The sequence below is a fragment of the Cinclus cinclus genome, chromosome 38 (assembly GCF_963662255.1).
Source record: "Cinclus cinclus chromosome 38, bCinCin1.1, whole genome shotgun sequence".
NCBI classification, from domain to species: Eukaryota; Metazoa; Chordata; class Aves; order Passeriformes; family Cinclidae; genus Cinclus; species Cinclus cinclus.
Genome location: NC_085083.1, coordinates 303597 through 324024, shown reverse-complemented (window position 1 = coordinate 324024; position 20428 = coordinate 303597). Strand labels below are relative to the sequence as shown.

The 20428-nt window shown below is 58.1% G+C and overlaps 1 protein-coding gene across 1 annotated transcript in view; it reads left to right on the top strand.

Annotated features, from left to right (window-relative positions):
• LOC134056057 (protein lin-7 homolog B) overlaps nucleotides 1-10023 on the top strand; it is a 16881-nt gene extending 6858 nt beyond the window's left edge. Inside the window, exons 5-9 of the mRNA XM_062512555.1 lie at nucleotides 241-359; nucleotides 2787-2858; nucleotides 3703-3912; nucleotides 5542-5702; nucleotides 9937-10023. Of these exons, the coding sequence (XP_062368539.1) occupies nucleotides 241-359; nucleotides 2787-2858; nucleotides 3703-3912; nucleotides 5542-5702; nucleotides 9937-9958 (584 nt within the window). The 3' untranslated portion in view covers nucleotides 9959-10023. The remainder of the gene's footprint in view (nucleotides 1-240; nucleotides 360-2786; nucleotides 2859-3702; nucleotides 3913-5541; nucleotides 5703-9936) is intronic.
• Nucleotides 10024-20428: the final 10405 nt, after the last annotated feature.

Genomic DNA, 20428 nt, shown 5'->3' with positions numbered 1-20428 from the left:
TTTTTTGGGATGTTTCTGGGGCTGTTTTGGGGTGATTTTGGGTGATTTTTGGGCTGATTTTGGGATGACACAGGGTTCGTTTCTTGGGGTGTTTCTGGGGCTGTTTTGGGGTGATTTTGGGTGATTTTTGGGCTGATTTTGGGATGACACAGGGTTCGTTTCTTGGGGTGTTTCTGGGGCTGTTTTGGGGTGATTTTGGGTGATTTTTGGCTGATTTTGGGGTGTTTTGGGGTTCCCCAGACGTGTCCCGGGCTGTGGAGCTGCTGGAGCGGCTCCAGCGCAGTGGGGAGCTGCCCCCCCAAAAACTGCAGGCGCTGCAGAGGGTCCTGCAGAGCAAATTCTGCTCTGCCATCCGCGAGGTGACCCCAAAAAACCCCAAAACCCACCCGAAAACCGGCCTGGGAACCCCAAAACCCACCCTGGGGAACCCCCAAAACCCACCTGGAACCCCCAAATCCACCTGGCAGCCCCAGAATCCACCTGGGAACCTCCAAACCCACCTGGGAACCCCAAAATCCACCTGGGAACCCCAAAGTTCACCTTGGGAACTCCCAAAACCCACCTGGGAACCCCCAGAACCCACCCTGGGAATGCCCAGATCCATCCTGGGAGCCCCCAAAACCCACCTGGGAACCCCAAAACCCACCTTGGGAACCCCCAAAATCCACCTGGGACCCCCAAAACCCACCTGGGAATGCCAAGATCCATCCTGGGAGCCCCCAAAATCCACCTGGGAACCTCCAAACCCACCTGGGACCCCCAAAACCCACCTGGGAATGCCAAAATCCATCCTGGGAGCCCCCAAAATCCACCTGGGAACCTCCAAACCCACCTAGGACCCCCAAAACCCACCTGGGAATGCCAAGATCCATCCTGGGAACCCCAAAATCCACCTGGGAACCCCAAAACCCACCTTGGGAACCCCAAAACCCACCTTGGGAACCCCCAAATCCACCTGGGACCCCCAAAACCACCTGGGAATGCCAAGATCCATCCTGGGAACCCCAAAATCCACCTGGGAACCCCAAAACCCACCCTGGGAACCCCCAAATCCACCTGGGAACCCCAAAACCCACCTTGGGAACCCCCAAAACCCACCTGGAACCCCAAAACCCACTCTGGGAATGCCAAGATCCATCCTGGGAGACCCCAAAATCCACCTGGGAACCTCCAAACCCACCTGGGACCCCCAAAACCCACCTGGGAATGCCAAGATCCATCCTGGGAACCCCAAAATCCACCTGGGAACCCCAAAACCCACCTTGGGAACCCCCAAATCCACCTGGGACCCCCAAAACCCACCTGGGAATGCCAAGATCCATCCTGGGAACCCCAAAATCCACCTTGGGAACCCCAAAACCCACCTTGGGAACCCCCAAAACCCACCTTGGGAACCCCCAAATCCACCTGGGACCCCCAAAACCCACCTGGGAATGCCAAGATCCATCCTGGGAACCCCAAAATCCACCCTGGGAACCCCCAAAACCCACCTTGGGAACCCCAAAACCCACCTTGGGAACCCCCAAAACCCACCTTGGGAACCCCCAAATCCACCTGGGACCCCCAAAACCCACCTGGGAATGCCAAGATCCATCCTGGGAACCCAAAATCCACCCTGGGAACCCCCAAAACCCACCTTGGGAACCCCAAAACCCACCTTGGGAACCCCCAAAACCCACCTTGGGAACCCCCAAATCCACCTGGGACCCCCAAAACCCACTCTGGGAATGCCAAGATCCATCCTGGGAACCCCAAAATCCACCCTGGGAACCCCAAAATCCACCTGGGAACCCCAAAACCCACCTGGGAATGCCAAGATCCATGCTGGGAACCCCAAAATCTACCTGGGAACCCCAAAACCCACCTTGGGAACCCCCAAAACCCACCTGGAATCCCCAAAACCCACCCTGGGAATGCCCAGATCCATCCTGGGAGCCCCCAAAATCCACCTTGGGAACCCCCAAATCCACCTGGGACCCCCAAAACCCACCTGGGAATGCCAAGATCCATCCTGGGAACCCCAAAATCCACCTGGGAACCCCAAAACCCACCTGGGAATGCCAAGATCCATCCTGGGAACCCCAAAATCCACCTGGGAACCCCAAAACCCACCCTGGGAACCCCCAAATCCACCTGGGACCCCAAAACCCACCTTGGGAACCCCCAAAACCCACCTGGGAATGCCAAGATCCATCCTGGGAACCCCAAAATCCACCCTGGGAACCCCAAAACCCACCTTGGGAACCCCCAAAACCCACCTGGAACCCCCAAAACCCACCCTGGGAATGCCAAGATCCATCCTGGGAACCCCAAAATCCACCCTGGGAACCCCCAAATCCACCTGGCAGCCCCAGAATCCACCTGGGAACCTCCAAACCCACCTGGGAACCCCAAAACCACCTTGGGAACCCCAAAACCCACCTGGGAGTGCCAAGATCCATCCTGGGAACCCCAAAATCCACCTGGGAACCCTAAAATCCACCCTGGGAAACTCCAAGCCCTCTTGGGAACCCCCAAACCCACCTGGGAACCCTGAAATTTATGGGGGACCTCCAAAATCCAGAGGGGGAAAAACTAAAATCCATAGGGGACCCCCCCCCTCCCCCAAAATCCATAAAGGAGCCCTAAAATCTACAGGGGAGACCCCCAAAAACCACCCTGCGAACCCCAAAAATCCATTGGGGAAGCCCCAAAATCCTCCAGGGTCCCTTGGGGGGGGGGGGGTGCTGCTCTGGGAATTTGGGGGGTCCCCTCCCCCCCCCCCCCAACCCCCGGGGTCCCCCCAGGTCTACGAGCAGCTCTACGACACCTTGGACATCGCGGGGACCCCCGAAATCCGCGCCCACGCCACGGCCAAGGTACCCCAAAAAAAAAAAAATACCCTGGGGACCCCAAAACAGCTCTGGGTGACCCCCAAAACAACACCCTGGGGACCCTAAAACCCCTCCTGAGACCCCAAAAATCACCCTGAGGGCCCCAAAACAACTCTGGGAGTCTAAAACCCATCCTGAGACCCCAAAACGCCCTCAGGGACTCGATGTCCCCAAATGTCCCCAAAATCCCCAAATGTCCCCAATGTCCCCAAATGTCCCCAAAATCCCAAAGTGTCCCCAATGTCCCCCAACGTCCCCAATCCCCCCAATGTCCCTAAAATCCCCCAATCCCCCCAGTGTCCCCAATCCCCCAAAATCCCCCAATGTCCCCAAAATCCCCCAATGTCCCCAATCCCCCAAAATCCCCCAAAATCCCCCAAAATCCCCCAATCTCCCCAGTGTCCCCAATCCCCCAAAATCCCCCAATGTCCCCAAAATCCCCCAATATCCCCAATCCCCCAAAATCCCCCAAAATCCCTCAATGTCCCCCAATGTCCCCAATGCCCCCAATCCCCCAAAATCCCCCAATCCCCCAAAATCCCCCAAAATCCCCCAAAATCCCCCAATGTCCCCAATCCCCCAAAATCCCCCAAAATCCCTCAATGTCCCCCAATGTCCCCAAAATCCCCCAGTGTCCCCAATCCCCCAAAATCCCCCAATGTCCCCAAAATCCCCCAGTGTCCCCAATCCCCCAAAATCCCCCAAAATCCCCCAATGTCCCCAAAATCCCCCAATGTCCCCAATCCCCCAAAATCCCCCAAAATCCCTCAATGTCCCCCAATGTCCCCAAAATCCCCCAATCCCCCCAACGTCCCCCCGCTGTCCCCAGGCCACGGTGGCAGCGTTCGCAGCCAGCGAGGGCCACGCTCACCCGCGGGTGGTGGAGCTCCCCAAAACCGAGGAGGGTTTGGGGTTCAACATCATGGGGGGCAAGGAGCAGAACTCCCCCATTTACATCTCGAGGGTCATCCCCGGCGGGGTGGCCGACAGACACGGGGGGCTCAAGAGAGGGGACCAACTGCTCAGCGTCAACGGGGTGGTGAGGATTTGGGGGGAATTCGGGGGGTTTTGGGGGTTTTTGGGGTGTCCAGAGTGGTTCAGTTGGGGTTTGGGGTGGTTGATTTGGGGTTTGGGGTGGTTGAATTGGGGTTTGGGGTGGTTCAGTTGGGGCTTGGGGTGGTTGATTTGGGGTTTGGGGTGGTTGAATTGGGGTTTGGGGTGGTTCAATTGGGGTTTGGGGTGGTTCAGTTGGGGTTTGGGGTGGTTCAGTTGGGATTTTGGGAGTTGTGGGGGTGGGTGATGGACACGGGGGGCTCAGAGTCAAGGGGGTGGTGAGGATTTGGGGGGAATTCGGGGGGTTTTGGGGGTTTTTGGGGTGTCCAGAGTGGTTACATTGGGGTTTGGGGGGGTTCAGTTGGGGTTTGGGGTGGTTCAGTTGGGGTTTGGGGTGGTTCAATTGGGGTTTGGGGTGGTTGATTTGGGGTTTGGGGTGGTTGAATTGGGGTTTGGGGGGGTTGAATTGGGGTTTGGGGTGGTTCAGTTGGGGTTTGGGGTTTTTGGGGTGTCCAGAGTGGTTACATTGGGGTTTGGGGTGGTTCAGTTGGGGTTTGGGGTTTTTGGGGTGTCCAGAGTGGTTCAATTGGGATTTGGGGTGGTTCAGTTGGTGTTTGGGGTGGTTCAGTTGGGGTTTGGGGTGGTTGAATTGGGATTTTGGGGGGTTGTGGGGGTGGGTGATGGACACGGGGGACTCAGAGTCAACGGGGTGGTGAGGATTTGGGGGAAATTCGGGGGGTTTGGGGGTTTTGGGGTGTCCAGAGTGGTTACATTGGGGTTTGGGGTGGTTGAATTGGGATTTTGGGAGGTTGTGGGGGTGGGTGATGGACACGGGGTCTCAGCGTCAATGGGGTGATGAGGATTTTGGGGGAAATTCGGGGGGTTTGGGGGTTTTTGGGGTGTCCAGAGTGGTTCAGTTGGGGTTTGGGGTGATCAGAGGAGGGTCAGGGCAGGTTTTGGGTGTGGTTTTGGGGTCAGGGCAGGTTTTGGTTGTTTTTTTGGGGTCGGGGCAGGATCCGGTTGGTTTTTTGGGGTTTCTGGCTGGATTTTTGGGGTCGAGGCAGGATCTGGTTGGTTTTTTGGGGTTTCTGGTTGGGTTTTTGGGGTCAGGGCAGGTTTTGGGTGTGGTTTTGGGGTTTCTGGTTGGGTTTTTAGGGTTGGGGCAGGATCTGGTTGTTTTTTTGGGGTCGGGGCAGGATCCGGTTGGTTTTTTGGGGTTTCTGGTTGGTTTTTGGGGTCGGGGCAGGTTCTGGTTGGTTTTTTGGGGTCGGGGCAGGATCTGGTTGGTTTTTTGGGGTTTCTGGCTGGATTTTTGGGGTCGGGGCAGGTTTTGGGTGTGTTTTTGGGGTTTCTGGTTGGTTTTTGGGGTCGGGGCAGGTTCTGGTTGGTTTTTTGGGGTCGGGGCAGGATCTGGTTGGTTTTTTGGGGTTTCTGGTTGGGTTTTTGGGGTCAGGGCAGGTTTTGGGTGTGTTTTTGGGGTTTCTGGTTATTTTTTTGGGGTCGGGGCAGGATCTGGTTGGTTTTTTTGGGGTCGGGGCAGGTTCTGGTTGTTTTTTTGGGGTCGGGGCAGGATCTGGTTTTTTTTTGGGGCTCCATTCGGGTTTTTGGGGCGCAGAGCGTGGAGGGGGAGCAGCACGAGCGCGCGGTGGAGCTGCTGAAGGCGGCGCAGGGCTCGGTGAAGCTCGTGGTGCGTTACACGCCGCGCGTGCTCGAGGAGATGGAGGCGCGCTTCGAGAAGCTGCGCACGGCCCGGCGCCGGCAGCACAACAGCTACTCGTGAGCACCCCGAAATCCTGAACCCCCGTGTTCCCAAAATCCCCGAAATCCTGAACCCCCGTGTTCCCAAATCCCCGAAATCCTGAACCCCCGTGTTCCCAAATCCCCGAAATTCTGAACCCCCGTGTTCCCAAATCCCCGAAATCCTGAACCCCCGTGTTCCCAAAATCCCCGAAATCCTGAACCTCCGTGTTCCCAAATCCCCAAAATCCTGAACCCCCGTGTTCCCAAATCCCCAAAATTCTGAACCTCCGTGTTCCCAAATCCCCAAAATCCTGAACCCCCGTGTTCCCAAATCCCCAAAATTCTGAACCTCCGTGTTCCCAAATCCCCAAAATTCTGAACCTCCGTGTTCCCAAAATCCCCAAAATTCTGAACCTCCGTGTTCCCAAATCCCCGAAATCCTGAACCCCTGTGTTCCCAAAATCCCCGAAATCCTGAACCCCCGTGTTCCCAAATCCCCGAAATTCTGAACCTCCGTGTTCCCAAAATCCCCGAAATCCTGAACCCCCGTGTTCCCAAATCCCCAAAATTCTGAACCTCCGTGTTCCCAAATCCCGGAAATTCTGAACCTCCGTGTTCCCAAAATCCCCAAAATCCTGAACCCCCGTGTTCCCAAATCCCCAAAATTCTGAACCTCCGTGTTCCCAAAATCCCCGAAATCCTGAACCCCCGTGTTCCCAAATCCCCGAAATTCTGAACCCCCGTGTTCCCAAAATCCCCGAAATTCTGAACCTCCGTGTTCCCAAATCCCCGAAATTCTGAACCCCCGTGTTCCCAAATCCCCGAAATTCTGAACCCCCGTGTTCCCAAAATCCCCAAAATTCTGAACCTCCGTGTTTCCAAAATCCCCGAAATTCTGAACCCCCGTGTTCCCAAATCCCCGAAATTCTGAACCCCCGTGTTCCCAAAATCCCCGAAATTCTGAACCTCCGTGTTCCCAAATCCCCAAAATTCTGAACCTCCGTGTTCCCAAATCCCCGAAATCCTGAACCTCCGTGTTCCCAAATCCCCGAAATTCTGAACCCCCGTGTTCCCAAAATCCCCGAAATCCTGAACCCCCGTGTTCCCAAATCCCCGAAATTCTGAACCCCCGTGTTCCCAAAATCCCCGAAATCCTGAACCTCTGTGTTCCCAAAATCCCCAAAATTCTGAACCCCCGTGTTCCCAAAATCCCCGAAATTCTGAACCTCCGTGTTCCCAAATCCCCGAAATTCTGAACCCCCGTGTTCCCAAAATCCCCAAAATTCTGAAGCTCCATGTTCCCAAAATCCCCAAAATCCTGAACCCCCGTGTTCCCAAGATCCCCGAAATCCTGAACCCCTGAGCCCCCAAATCCTTAAAATTCTGAACCCCTGAGCCCCCAAATCCCCGAAATCCTGAACCCCTGAGTCCTCGAATCCCCAAAATCCTGAACCCCTGAGCCCCCAAATCCCCGAAATCCTGAACCTCTGAGTCCTCAAATCCCCGAAATCCTGAACCCCTGAGTCCCAAATCCCCAAAATCCTGAACCCCCGTGTTCCCAAATCCCCAAAATCCTGAACACTTGAGCCCCCAAATCCCCAAAATTCTGAACCTCCGTGTTCCCAAATCCCCGAAATTCTGAACCCCCCTGTTCCCAAAATCCCCGAAATCCTGAACCCCCGTGTTCCCAAATCCCCGAAATTCTGAACCTCCGTGTTCCCAAAATCCCCAAAAGTCCTGAACCCCTGAGCCCCCAAATCCCTGAAATCCTGAACCCCTGAGCCCCCAAATCCCCAAAATCCTGAACCCCTGAGCCCCCAAATCCCCGAAATCCTGAACCCCCCGTGTTCCCAAACCCCCAAAATCCTGAACCCCCAATGTTCCCAAATCCCCGAGTCCCCAAAATCCCTGTGTCCCCAAATCTCTTGAATCCCAAAATCCCCGAGTTCCGAAGTCCCTTTGTCCCAAAATCCCCTTGGAATCTGCGGCCCCCAAAACTCACGTGTGCCAAAAATCCTTCTGGCCCAAAAAAATCCCGAGCCCTGAAATCCTGACCGCTCCAAATCCTAAATTTCACCCCAAAATTCCAAGAGCTGCAAACCCTGAGCTCCCAAATCCCCAAATTTGCAATTCCCCAAATTTCCCAATCCTGAATTTCCCAATTCCCCAAAATTCCAAATCCTGAATTTCCCGAATCCCCGAATTTTCCAATTCCCCGAATTTCCAAAATCTTGAATTTCCCAAATCTCCAAATTTCCAAAATCCTGAATTTCCCAAATTCCCAAATTTTCCAATTCCACAAATTTCCCAATCCTGAATTTCCCGAATCCCCGAATTTCCCAATTCCCTGAATTTCCAAATCCTGAATTTCCCAATTCCCCAAATTTCCCAAATCCTGAATTTCCAATTCCCCGATTTTCCAAAATCCTGAATTTCCCAATTCCCCAAATTTCCAAATCCTGAATTTCCCAAATCCCCAAATTTTCCAATTCCCTGAATTTCCAAATCCTGAATTTCCAAAATCCTGAATTTCCAATTACCTGAATTTCCCAATTCTCCGAATTTCCCAAATCCCAAATTTCCCAATCCCGAATTTCCCAATTCCCCAAATTTCCCAATCCTGAATTTCCCAAATCCTGAATTTCCCAAATCCGGAATTTCCCAATTCCCCGTATTTCCCAAATCCTGAATTTCCCAAATCCCGAATTTCCCAAATCCTGAATTTCCAATTCCCCGATTTTCCAAAATCCTGAAGTTCCCAAATCCTGAATTTCCCAATTTCCTGAATTTCCAAATCCCGAATTTCCCAAATCCCGAATTTCCAAAATCCCTGAATTTCCAATTCCCCGATTTCCCAAATCCCGAATTTCCAAAATCCCGAATTTCCCAATTCCCCAATTTCCCCAAATCCCAAATTTCTCAAATCCTGAATTTCCAATTCCCTGATTTTCCAAAATCCTGAATTTCCCAATTCCCTGAATTTCCCAAATCCCCGAATTTCCCCAATCCCGAATTTCCCCAATCCAGAATTTCCCAATTCCCTGAATTTCCCAATTCCCCGAATTTCCAATCCCCGAATTTCCCAAATCCCGAATTTCCCCAATCCCGAATTTCCCCAAATCCCCAAATTTCCAAAATCCCCGAAGTTCCCCAAATCCCTGAATTTCCAATCCCGAATTTCCCAATTCCCTAAATTTCCCAAATCCCGAATTTCCAAAATCCCCGAATTTCCCCAAATCCCTGAATTTCCCAATTCCCCAAATTTCCCAAATCCCGAATTTCCAAAATCCTGAATTTCCAATTCCCCGATTTTCCAAAATCCTGAATTTCCCCAATTCCCTGAATTTCCCAAATCCCGAATTTCCCAAATCCATGAATTTCCAATCCCCGAATTTCCCCAAATCCCTGAATTTCCCCAATTCCCCAAATTCCCCAAATCCCGAATTTCCCAAATCCATGAATTTCCAATTCCCCAATTTCCCCAATCCCGAATTTCCCCAAATCCCGATTTTCCCCAAATCCCCGAATTTCCCCAATTCCCCAAATTTCCCCAAATCCCTGAATTTCCCCGATCCCCGAATTTCCCCAATCCCAAATATCCCCAAATCCCTGAATTTCCCCAATCCCGAATTTCCCCAATCCTGAATTTCCCCAAATCCCCGAATTTCCCAATTCCCCGAATTTCCCAAATCCCCGAATTTCCCCAAATCCCTGAATTTCCCCAATTCCCCGAATTTCCAAAATCCCCGAATTTCCCCAAATCCCTGAATTTCCCAATTCCCCAAATTTCCCAAATCCCGAATTTCCAAAATCCTGAATTTCCAATTCCCCGATTTTCCAAAATCCTGAATTTCCCCAATTCCCTGAATTTCCCAAATCCCGAATTTCCCAAATCCCTGAATTTCCAATCCCCGAATTTCCCCAAATCCCTGAATTTCCCCAATTCCCCGAATTTCTCCAAATCCCGAATTTCCCCAAATCCCTGAATTTCCAATCCCCGAATTTCCCCAAATCCCGAATTTCCCAAATCCCCGAATTTCCCCAATCCCGAATTTCCCCAAATCCCGAATTTTCCAATTCCCCGAATTTCCCCAATCCCGAATTTCCCCAAATCCCGAATTTCCCCAAATCCCCGAATTTCCCCAAATCCCCGAATTCCCCAAATCCCGAATTTCCCCAAATCCCGAATTTCCCCACTCCTGCCCCGCCCCCCAAATTCCAGCACCTGACCCCCAAACCCGACTGACCCCACCCCAATTTCACCCCGCAGGTCGCTGGAATCGAGGGGGTGAAACCCCCCGGGACCCCCCGGGACCCCCGAAATCCCCTCTGTATATTTGGGATATTTATGGGGCGTGGCCCCCTGTACAGTATTTATTGGCTCCTATTTAAAGGTGTGGCCCAGGTGGGTCACCTGAGCGTCACCTGAGTGTGATCTGTGTCACCTGGGTGTCACCTGAGCGTCACCTGAGCGTCACCTGAGTGTGATCTGTGTCACCTGGGTGTCACCTGAGCGTCACCTGTGTGTGATCTGAGGGTCACCTGAGTGTGATCTGTGTCACCTGAGCGTCACCTGTGTGTGATCTGAGGGTCACCTGAGTGTGATCTGAGCGTCACCTGAGTGTGATCTGAGCGTCACCTGAGTGTGGTCTGTGTCACCTGAGTGTGATCTTTGTCACCTGAGCGTCACCTGAGCGTCACCTGAGTGTGATCTGTGTCACCTGAGCATCACCTGAGTGTGATCTGAGGGTCACCTGAGTGTGATCTGTGTCACCTGAGCGTCACCTGAGTGTGATCTGTGTCCCCTGAGTCACCTGAGCATCACCTGAGCGTCACCTGAGCGTCACCTGAGTGTGATCTGTGTCACCTGGGTGTCACCTGAGCGTCACCTGTGTGTGATCTGAGCGTCACCTGAGTGTGATCTGTGTCACCTGGGTGTCACCTGAGCGTCACCTGTGTGTGATCTGAGCGTCACCTGAGTGTGATCTGTGTCACCTGAGCGTCACCTGAGCGTCACCTGAGCGTCACCTGAGTGTGATCTGAGGGTCACCTGAGTGTGATCTGTGTCACCTGGGTGTCACCTGAGCGTCACCTGAGTGTGATCTGAGCGTCACCTGAGTGTGATCTGTGTCACCTAAGTCACCTGAGCATCACCTGAGTGTGATCTGTGTCACCTAAGTCACCTGAGCGTCACCTGAGCATCACCTGAGTGTGATCTGTGTCACCTGGGTGTCACCTGAGCGTCACCTGTGTGTGATCTGAGGGTCACCTGAGTGTGATCTGTGTCACCTGAGCGTCACCTGAGTGTGATCTGAGGGTCACCTGAGTGTGATTTGTGTCACCTGGGTGTCACCTGAGCGTCACCTGAGTGTGATCTGAGCGTCACCTGAGTGTGGTCTGTGTCACCTGAGTGTGATCTTTGTCACCTGAGCGTCACCTGAGCGTCACCTGAGTGTGATCTGAGGGTCACCTGAGTGTGATTTGTGTCACCTGAGTGTGATCTGAGGGTCACCTGAGTGTGATTTGTGTCACCTGAGTGTCACCTATGTCCCCTGAGTGTCACCTGAGCGTCACCTGAGTGTGATCTGAGCGTCACCTGAGGGTCACCTGGGTGTCACCTGAGGGTCACCTGGGTGTCACCTGAGCGTCACCTGAGTGTGATCTATGTCACTTAAGTCACCTGAGGGTCACCTGAGCATCACCTGAGTGTGATCTGTGTCACCTGAGTCACCTGAGCATCACCTGAGTGTCACCTGAGTGTCACCTGTGTCACCTGAGTGTGATCTGTATCACCTGAGTCACCTGAGCATCACCTGAGTGTCACCTGAGTGTCACCTAAGTGTGATCTGTGTCACCTGAGTCACCTGAGGGTCATCTGTGTCACCTGAGCATCACCTGAGTGTGATCTGAGGGTCACCTGAGTGTGATCTGTGTCCCCTGAGTCACCTGAGCATCACCTGAGCATCACCTGAGCGTCACCTGAGTGTGATCTGTGTCACCTGAGTCACCTGAGGGTCACCTGAGTGTGATCTGAGGGTCACCTGAGTGTGATCTGTGTCACCTGAGTCACCTGAGGGTCACCTGGGTGTCACCTGTGTCACCTGAGCGTCACCTGAGTGTGATTTGTGTCACCTGAGTGTGATCTGAGGGTCACCTGAGTGTGATCTGTGTCACCTGAGTCACCTGAGTGTCACCTGAGCATCACCTGAGTGTCACCTGGGTGTCACCTGAGTGTGATCTGTGTCACCTGTGTCACCTGAGCATCACCTGAGCTTTACCTGTGTCACCTGAGTGCCACGTGACACCCCCACAAGGTTGGGGGAGGGGTCCTGACGCCATTTTTGGGGACAGAAAAGGAGATTTGGGGCTGTGACCGTGGCAACGGGTGAGGGAGGGATGGAGTGGTGGTTACCATGGTGACGGGGGGGGAGGGGATCCTGTCGCCATGGCAACGGGGTTGGATGAGGTGGTCCAGTGCCACGGCAACCCCGGGGGGAGGGGGAATCTCGTTTCCATGGCAACACACATGGATGGGGCTCGGTTTCCATGGAGATGGGCTGGTCCGTTTCCATGGCAACCCGGGAGGGGGCGGAGTCCCGTCTCCACGGCAACACGCGCGGACGGAAGGGCGGTTTCCATGGCGACGAGCCGTGGGATGGGGTGGCTCGTTTCCATGGCAACAAGGGTCGGGCGAGGTGGTCCGCGGTGACCCGGATGAAGGGGGAAGCGATTCCGTCTCCATGGCAACCGGGCCGGCTGATGCTCCATCCCCACGGTGACCCGTTGCCATGGCGACGCACGCGGGGATGAAAGGGGGGGGGGGCCTGGTCCATCCCCATGGCAACGGGGGGGGGGGGGGGGGGGTCCGGGGCCGTCTCCATGGCAACGCGCATGCGCGGCCGCCCCCGCCCCCGCCCGATGACATCACCCCCGCTCGGCCCCGCCCCCCCTCGCGCTCCCATTGGCCGCTCGCGCTCCGGCCCCGCCCCCCCCTCCCACCCGTCGAGGGGGCGGGGCCTGAGCGCCACAGGAGTCCCGGGCCTCGCTCTCATTGGTCCGCTCCGCCGTCAATCATCGCCGCTCTTAAAGGGCCCGCGCAGCGTTTTGCGGGGCCGACCGGGGGGGGGGGGGGGTCGGTACCCGGGGGGGGGGGGGGCGGGCGGCGGCCGCGGGGCTCGGGCGGGCCCGGGGCGCTCTGGGGGCCTGAACGGGCGCGGGGGCGACGGGCAGAGACCCCCCCCCCCCCCCCCCCCTAAACCTCGGGGCCCCCCCTCCCCGCCGGGCCGCCTCCCTCCGCCGGAGCTGCCGCAGCGCCGCTCGGAGCCCAGGTAGGAGCAGGGCCCGAACCCCCCCGGCACCCCCAGCCCGCCGCCCGCAGCCGCATCCCGATCCCAATCCCAAACCCGGCATCCCAATCCCAAACCCGGCATCCCAATCCCAAACCCGGCATCCCAATCCCAATCCCAAACCCGGCATCCCCATCCCAGCACCGGCACCTCCATCCCCACCTCCGACATCCCAAACCCGCCTCTGGCATCCGCATCCCGGCCCTATTTTATCCCGGCATCTCCATCCCGACCCCTCCTGATCCCAGTCCCGACCCCATCCCATCCCCATCCCATCCCCATCCCATCCCCATCCCATCCCCATTCCCATCCCATCCCCATCCCATCCCCATCCCATCCCCATCCCATCCCCATCCCATCCCCATCCCATCCCCATCCCCATCCCCATCCCCATCCCATCCCCATCCCCATCCCATCCCCATCCCCATCCCCATCCCCATCCCCATCCCATCCCCATCCCATCCCCATTCCCATCCCCATTCCCATCCCATCCCATCCCCATTCCCATCCCATCCCCATCCCATTCCCATCCCCATTCCCATCCCATTCCCATCCCCATTCCCATCCCATTCCCATCCCCATTCCCATCCCATTCCCATCCCCATTCCCATCCCATTCCCATCCCCATCCCCATCCCCATCCCCATCCCATTCCCATCCCCATTCCCATCCCATTCCCATCCCCATTCCCATCCCATCCCATCCCATCCCATCCCATCCCATCCCCATTCCCATCCCATCCCCATCCCCATCCCCATCCCCATCCCCATCCCCATTCCCATCCCCATCCCCATCCCCATCCCCATTCCCATCCCATTCCCATCCCATCCCATTCCCATCCCCATTCCCATCCCATCCCATCCCATCCCATCCCATCCCCATCCCATCCCATCCCCATTCCCATCCCATCCCCATCCCCATCCCCATCCCCATCCCCATCCCCATCCCCATCCCCATCCCCATCCCCATTCCCATCCCCATCCCCATCCCCATCCCCATCCCCATCCCCATTCCCATCCCATTCCCATCCCCATTCCCATCCCATCCCATCCCATCCCATCCCATCCCATCCCATCCCATTCCCATTCCCATTCCCATCCCCATCCCCATCCCCATCCCCATCCCCATCCCATCCCCATCCCATCCCCATCCCCATTCCCATCCCCATCCCCATCCCATTCCCATCCCATCCCATCCCATCCCATCCCCATCCCCATTCCCATCCCCATCCCCATCCCCATTCCCATCCCATTCCCATCCCATCCCATCCCATCCCATCCCATCCCCATCCCCATTCCCATCCCCATCCCCATCCCCATTCCCATCCCATTCCCATCCCATCCCATCCCCATCCCCATCCCCATTCCCATCCCCATTCCCATTCCCATCCCATCCCATCCCATTCCCATCCCATCCCATCCCCATCCCATTCCCATCCTGGCCCAATCCCAGTCCCCTCCTATCTCCATCCCGACCCCCTCCTAATCCTGACGCCATTCCCGACCCCATCCCCATCCCAGACCCCTCCTCCTCATCCTCATCCTGACCCCAACCCCGCCATTCCCATTCCCAGTGTTCCCATTCCTCATTCCCAGTGTTCCCATTCCTCATTCCCAGTGTTCCCATTCCTCATTCCCAGTGTTCCCATTCCCATTCCCAGTGTTCCCATTCCCAGTGTTCCCATTCCCCATTCCCAGTGTTCCCATTCCCAGTGTTCCCATTCCCCATTCCCCATTCCCATTCCCCATTCCCACCCCAATCCCATCCCAGTACATCCCAGTGCCCCCCAGTACATCCCAGTGCCCCCCAGTACATCCCAGTGTCCCCATTTCATCCCAGTATCCCCCAGTCCCTCCCAGCACCCCCCAATACCCCTCAGTCCCCCCAGTCCCTCCAGTGCCCCCCAGTGCCCTCCCAGTACTCCCCAGTACCTCCCAGTACCCCCCAGTATCCCCCCAGTACCCCCCAGTGCCCTCCCAGTACCTCCCCAGTGTCCCCCAGTACCACCCAGTACCCCCCAGTACACCCCAGTGCCCTCCCAGTACCCCCCAGTACCCCCCAGTGCCCTCCCAGTACTCACCAGTGCCCCCCAGTACCCTCCCAGTGCCTCCCACTGCTCCCCAGTATCCCCCCAGTACCTCCCAGTACCCTCCAGTACCTCCCCAGTGTCCCCCAGTACCACCCAGTACCCCCCAGTGCCCTCCCAGTACCCCCCAGTACCCCCCAGTGCCCTCCCAGTACTCACCAGTGCCCCCCAGTACCCTCCCAGTACTCACCAGTGCCCCCCAGTACCCTCCCAGTGCCTCCCACTGCTCCCCAGTATCCCCCCAGTACCTCCCAGTACCCTCCAGTACCTCCCCAGTGTCCCCCAGTGCCCTCCCATTGGCCCCCAGTGCCTCCCAGTACCTCCCAGTACCTCCCAGTACCCCCCAGTACCCCCCTCACACCCTGTCACCCCCACTGACACCTGAGGGGTCCCAGGTGTCTGGAGACCCCCCCTGAGAATTTTGGGAGTCCCAGGTACCTGAGGGTGGGGGAGGGGCCAGGATTTTGGGGGAGGGGTCTCAGGTCTGTGACTTTTGTGCCTCTCAGGTGTGGGGGGAGAGGCGGGGGGTCCCTAATAACCCCCCCCCAGTGCAGGTGAGGGCAGGGAGCTGTGCCAGGTGTGCTCAGGTGAGCTCAAGTGTGCTCAGGTGTGCCCCAGGTATATCCCAGGTGTGCTCAGGTGTACCCAGGTGTGTTCAGGTGTGTCTAGGTTTGCCCCAGGTGTCCCCGGGTGTCCCCAGGTGTGCCCAGGTTTCTCCAGGTGTATCCCAAGGTGTGTCCAGCTGTCCCCAGCTGTCCCCAGGTGTGATCAGGTGTACCCAGGTTTGCCCCAGGTGTCCCCAGGTGTATACCAGGTGTCCCCAGGTATATACAAGGTATATCCCAGGTGTGCTCAGGTGTGTTCAGATTCGGCCCAGTGGTCCCCAGGTGTGCTCAGGTGTCCCCAGGAGTGCCCCAGGTGTCCCCAGGTGTATCCCAGATGTGCCCAGCTGTCCCCAGCTGTCCCCAGCTGTCCCCAGCTGTCCCCAGGTGTGCTCAGGTGTGCCCAGGCATCCTCAGGTGTGCCTAGGTGTCCCCAGATGCCCCCAGATGTATCCCAGGTGTGCCCAGCTGTCCCCAGCTGTCCCCAGCTGTCCCCAGGTGTGCTCAGGTGTGCCCAGGCATCTTCAGGTGTGCTTAGGTGTCCCCAGATGCCCCCAGGTGTATCCCAGGTGTATCCCAGGTGTGCCCAGCCGTCCCCAGGTGTGTTCAGGTGTGCCCAGGTGTATCCAGGTGCTCCCAGGTGCCCTCAGGATATTGTGCCAGGCGCTGCCCACCATCAGCGCGGACCCCCGGAGCCGTTCAGGACCCCCGGAGCCGTTCAGGACCCCCGGAGCCGTTCAGGACTGGACGCTGACGTCGTTTCCCCCGTCACCCCCAGGTGCGCTGAGGCGCGCCCGGGTGCGCCCAGGTGCCCTCAGGATGATGTGCGAGGTGCTGCCCACCATCAGCGAGGACCCCCGGCGGGGCTCGGGCCCCCCGGAGGAGCCGGGGCTGGAGCAGCTGATGGTGCAGATGCTGCGGGAGCGCGAGCGGCTGCTGGAGACGCTGCGGGACACGCAGGAGGGGCTGGCCACGGCTCACCTGCGCCTGCGCGACCTGGCCCACGAGAGAGACCTGCTGCAGAGACAGCTCAACAGCGCCCTGCCGCAGGTGAGCGGGGCGGGGCTGAACGGGGGAGGGGGAGGGGTTAAACTGGGGGTGGTACAGGTGGGGGAGGGGTTAAACTGGGGGTGGTACAGGTGGGGGAGGGGTTAAACTGGGTGTGGTTAAACGGGGTGTGGCACACCTGGGGTGTGGTCAAACTGGGTGTGGTTAAACTGGGTGTGGTACACCTGGGGCGGGGTTAAACTGGGTGTGGTTAAACTGGGTCTGGTACACCTGGGGTGTGGTTAAACTGGGTGTAGCACACCTGGGGCGGGGTTAAACTGGGTGTGGTACACCTGGGGTGTGGTTAAACTGGGTGTGGTACACCTGGGGAGGGGTTAAACTGGGTGTGGTTAAACTGGGTGTGGTACACCTGGGGTGTGGTCAAACTGGGTGTGGTTAAACTGGGTGTGGTACACGTGGGGCGGGGTTAAACTGGGTGTGGTTAAACTGGGTGTGGTACACCTGGGGTGGGGTTAAACTGGGTGTGGTACACCTGGGGCGGGGTTAAACTGGGTGTGGTTAAACTGGGTGTGGTACACCTGGGGCAGGGTTAAACTGGGTGTGGTACACCTGGGGAGGGGTTAAAATAGGTGTGGTACAGGTGGGGTTCGGTTAAACTGGGTGTGGTACAGGTGGGTGTGGTACAGGTGAGGGTGTGGTGAAACTGGGTGTAGTACACCTGGAGAGGGGTTAAACGGGGTGTGGCACACCTGGGGTGGGGTTATAATAGGTGTGGTTAAACTGGGTGTGGTTAAACTGGGTGTGGCACAAGTGGGGTGTGGTTAAACTGGGTGTGGTCAGGGAGGGGCAGGGAAATGCAGGCCCAGGTGTGGCCAGGTGTGAAGGGTGTGGCCGAAGTGGGTGTGGCCAATGCAGGGGGGATGGTCACTGTGGGGAGGGGCGTGGTCAGTGTCAGGTTGTGGGGGTGCTAAGGGGGCGTGGCATGTTTGGGGGCGTGGCTCATGTGTCCCCTCTCTGTCCCCATTCCTGTCCCCATTGCTGTCCCCATGTCCCCTCCGCTGTCCCCACTGCTGTCCCCTCTCTGTCCCCGATGTCCCCATTGCTGTCCCCATTGCTGTCCCCATGTCCCCATTCCTGTCCCCATTGCTGTCCCCACTGTCCCCATTGTCCCCACTGTCCCCATTGTCCCCACTGTCCCCATCGCTGTCCCCATTGCTGTCCCCATTGCTGTCCCCACTGTCCCCATTGTCCCCACTGTCCCCATCGCTGTCCCCATTGCTGTCCCCATTGCTGTCCCCTCTCTGTCCCCATTGCTGTCCCCATTGCTGTCCCCTCACTGTCCCCATGTCCCCTCCGCTGTCCCCTCCGCTGTCCCCGATGTCCCCATTGCTGTCCCCATTGCTGTCCCCTCTCTGTCCCCATTGCTGTCCCCTCTCTGTCCCCATTGCTGTCCCCACTGTCCCCGATGTCCCCATTCCTGTCCCCATTGCTGTCCCCTCTCTGTCCCCATTGCTGTCCCCGCTGTCCCCGCTGTCCCCTCCGCTGTCCCCTCCGCTGTCCCCGATGTCCCCATTGCTGTCCCCACTGCTGTCCCCTCTCTGTCCCCATTGCTGTCCCCGCTGTCCCCGCTGTCCCCTCCGCTGTCCCCTCCGCTGTCCCCGATGTCCCCATTCCTGTCCCCATTGCTGTCCCCTCTCTGTCCCCATTGCTGTCCCCATGTCCCCTCCGCTGTCCCCTCCGCTGTCCCCGTGTCCCCAGGAGCTGGCGGCTCTGACCAAGGAGCTGAACCTGTGCCGGGAGCAGCTCCTGGAGCGCGAGGAGGAAATCGCTGAGCTCAAGGCTGAGCGCAACAACACCAGGGTGAGCACCTGGGCAACACCTGGGAACACCTGGGGACAGCTGGGGAACACCTGGGGGACAGCTGGGGAACAGCTGGGGACAGCTGGGGAACACCTGGGGACAGCTGGGAAACACCTGGGGACAGCTGGGAACAGCTGGGAACACCTGGGAACAGCTGGGAAACACCTGGGAACAGCTGGGGAACAGCTGGGGACAGCTGGGGAGCAGCTGGGGACACCTGGGAACAGCTGGAGAACACCTGGGGAACACCTGCGAAACACCTGGGGACAGCTGGGGAACACCTGGGGACACCTGGGAACACCTGGGAAAAAACCTGGGGGACACCTGGGGATGGCTGGGGGGCACCTGGGCAGCATCTGGGGACACCTGGGGGGGGCGCCTGGGGACACCTGAGGACACCCGGGGAACACCTGAGGACACCTGGGGGACACCTGGCAGGTAGCTGGGGACACCGGGGGGGGGGGGGGGGGGGGCACCCGGGCCACCTGTCCCTTATCACCCGGCACTCGCCAAGTGTCACCTGGCACCTGGTGTCCCCCGGTGCCCCGCAACGTCCCCAATCCCCCCAATGTCCCCCGCTGTCCCCAGCTCCTCCTGGAGCACCTGGAGCACCTGGTGTCGCGGCACGAGCGCTCGCTCCGGATGACCGTGGTCAAGCGCCAGGCCCAGTCCCCGGCCGGGGTCTCCTCCGAGGTCGAGGTGCTCAAGGCCCTCAAGTCCCTCTTTGAGCACCACAAGGCCCTGGATGAGAAGGTTTGGGGGGTCCTGGGGGGGTCCTGGGGGGTCTGGGGGGGGGTTTCAGGGTGACCTGGTGATAGCTGGAGGTCACAGGTGGGACCTGGTGGGACCCAAAGAGTTCTCAGGAGGGTCCTGGGGTGACCTGAGGGGTTTTGGGGGTTCCAGTGGGGATTTGGGGGGTTTGGGGAGGGTCTTGGGGGGTCCTGGGGGGTCCTGGGGGGTCTGGGGGGGGGTTTCAGGGTGACCTGGTGATACCTGGAGGTCACAGGTGGGACCTGGTGGGACCCAAAGAGTTCTCAGGAGGGTCCTGGGGTGACCTGAGGGGTTTTGGGGGTTCCAGTGGGGATTTGGGGGGTTTGGGGAGGGTCTTGGGGGGTCCTGGGGGGTCCTGGGGGGTCTGGGCGGGGGTTTCAGGGTGACCTGGTGACACCTGGAGGTCCCAGGTGCGGCCCACAGGGGTTTCAGGAGGGACCTGGGGGATTTTGGGGGTTCCTTGGGGGTTTTGGGGTGTCCTGGTCACACCTGGTGGCACCTGGTGACCCTCCAGGGGGTGCTGAGGGGTCTCCGGGGGTGGGGACCCAAAGGGGTCTCAGGTGGTATTTGAGGTGACACAGGTGGCTCTGGGGACATCCTGAGGGGGGTTCTGGTGGTTCTGGGGTCCCCCCCGGTGTCACCTGCGTGTCCCCCCCGGTGTCACCTGCGTGTCCCCCAGGTGCGGGAGCGGCTGCGGGTGGCTCTGGAGCGCGTGGCCGTCCTGGAGGAAGAGCTGGAGGTGTCCAACCAGGAGGTGGGGACAGGAGGGGACACCTGGGGACACCTGGGGACACCTGGCGATGCTGTTTGGGGTGACCCCGGGGTGGGGACACCCAGGACACGATGTCCCCGTGGGTGATGCCAGGGGTGACACCCACCGCAGTCCTTGGGAGGGTGACGTCTGTCCCCATGTCCTTGTCCCCTGTCCCCATGTCCCCATTTCCTTGTCCCGTGTTCCCTGTCCCCGGGGGTGGCACTTGTCCCCATGTCCCTGTTCCTGTCCCTATCGGTGACACTTGTCCCCACAGACCCTGTCCCCGTACCTGTCCTTTAGGGTGACACCTTTCCCTGTCCCTCTTGGTGACACTTG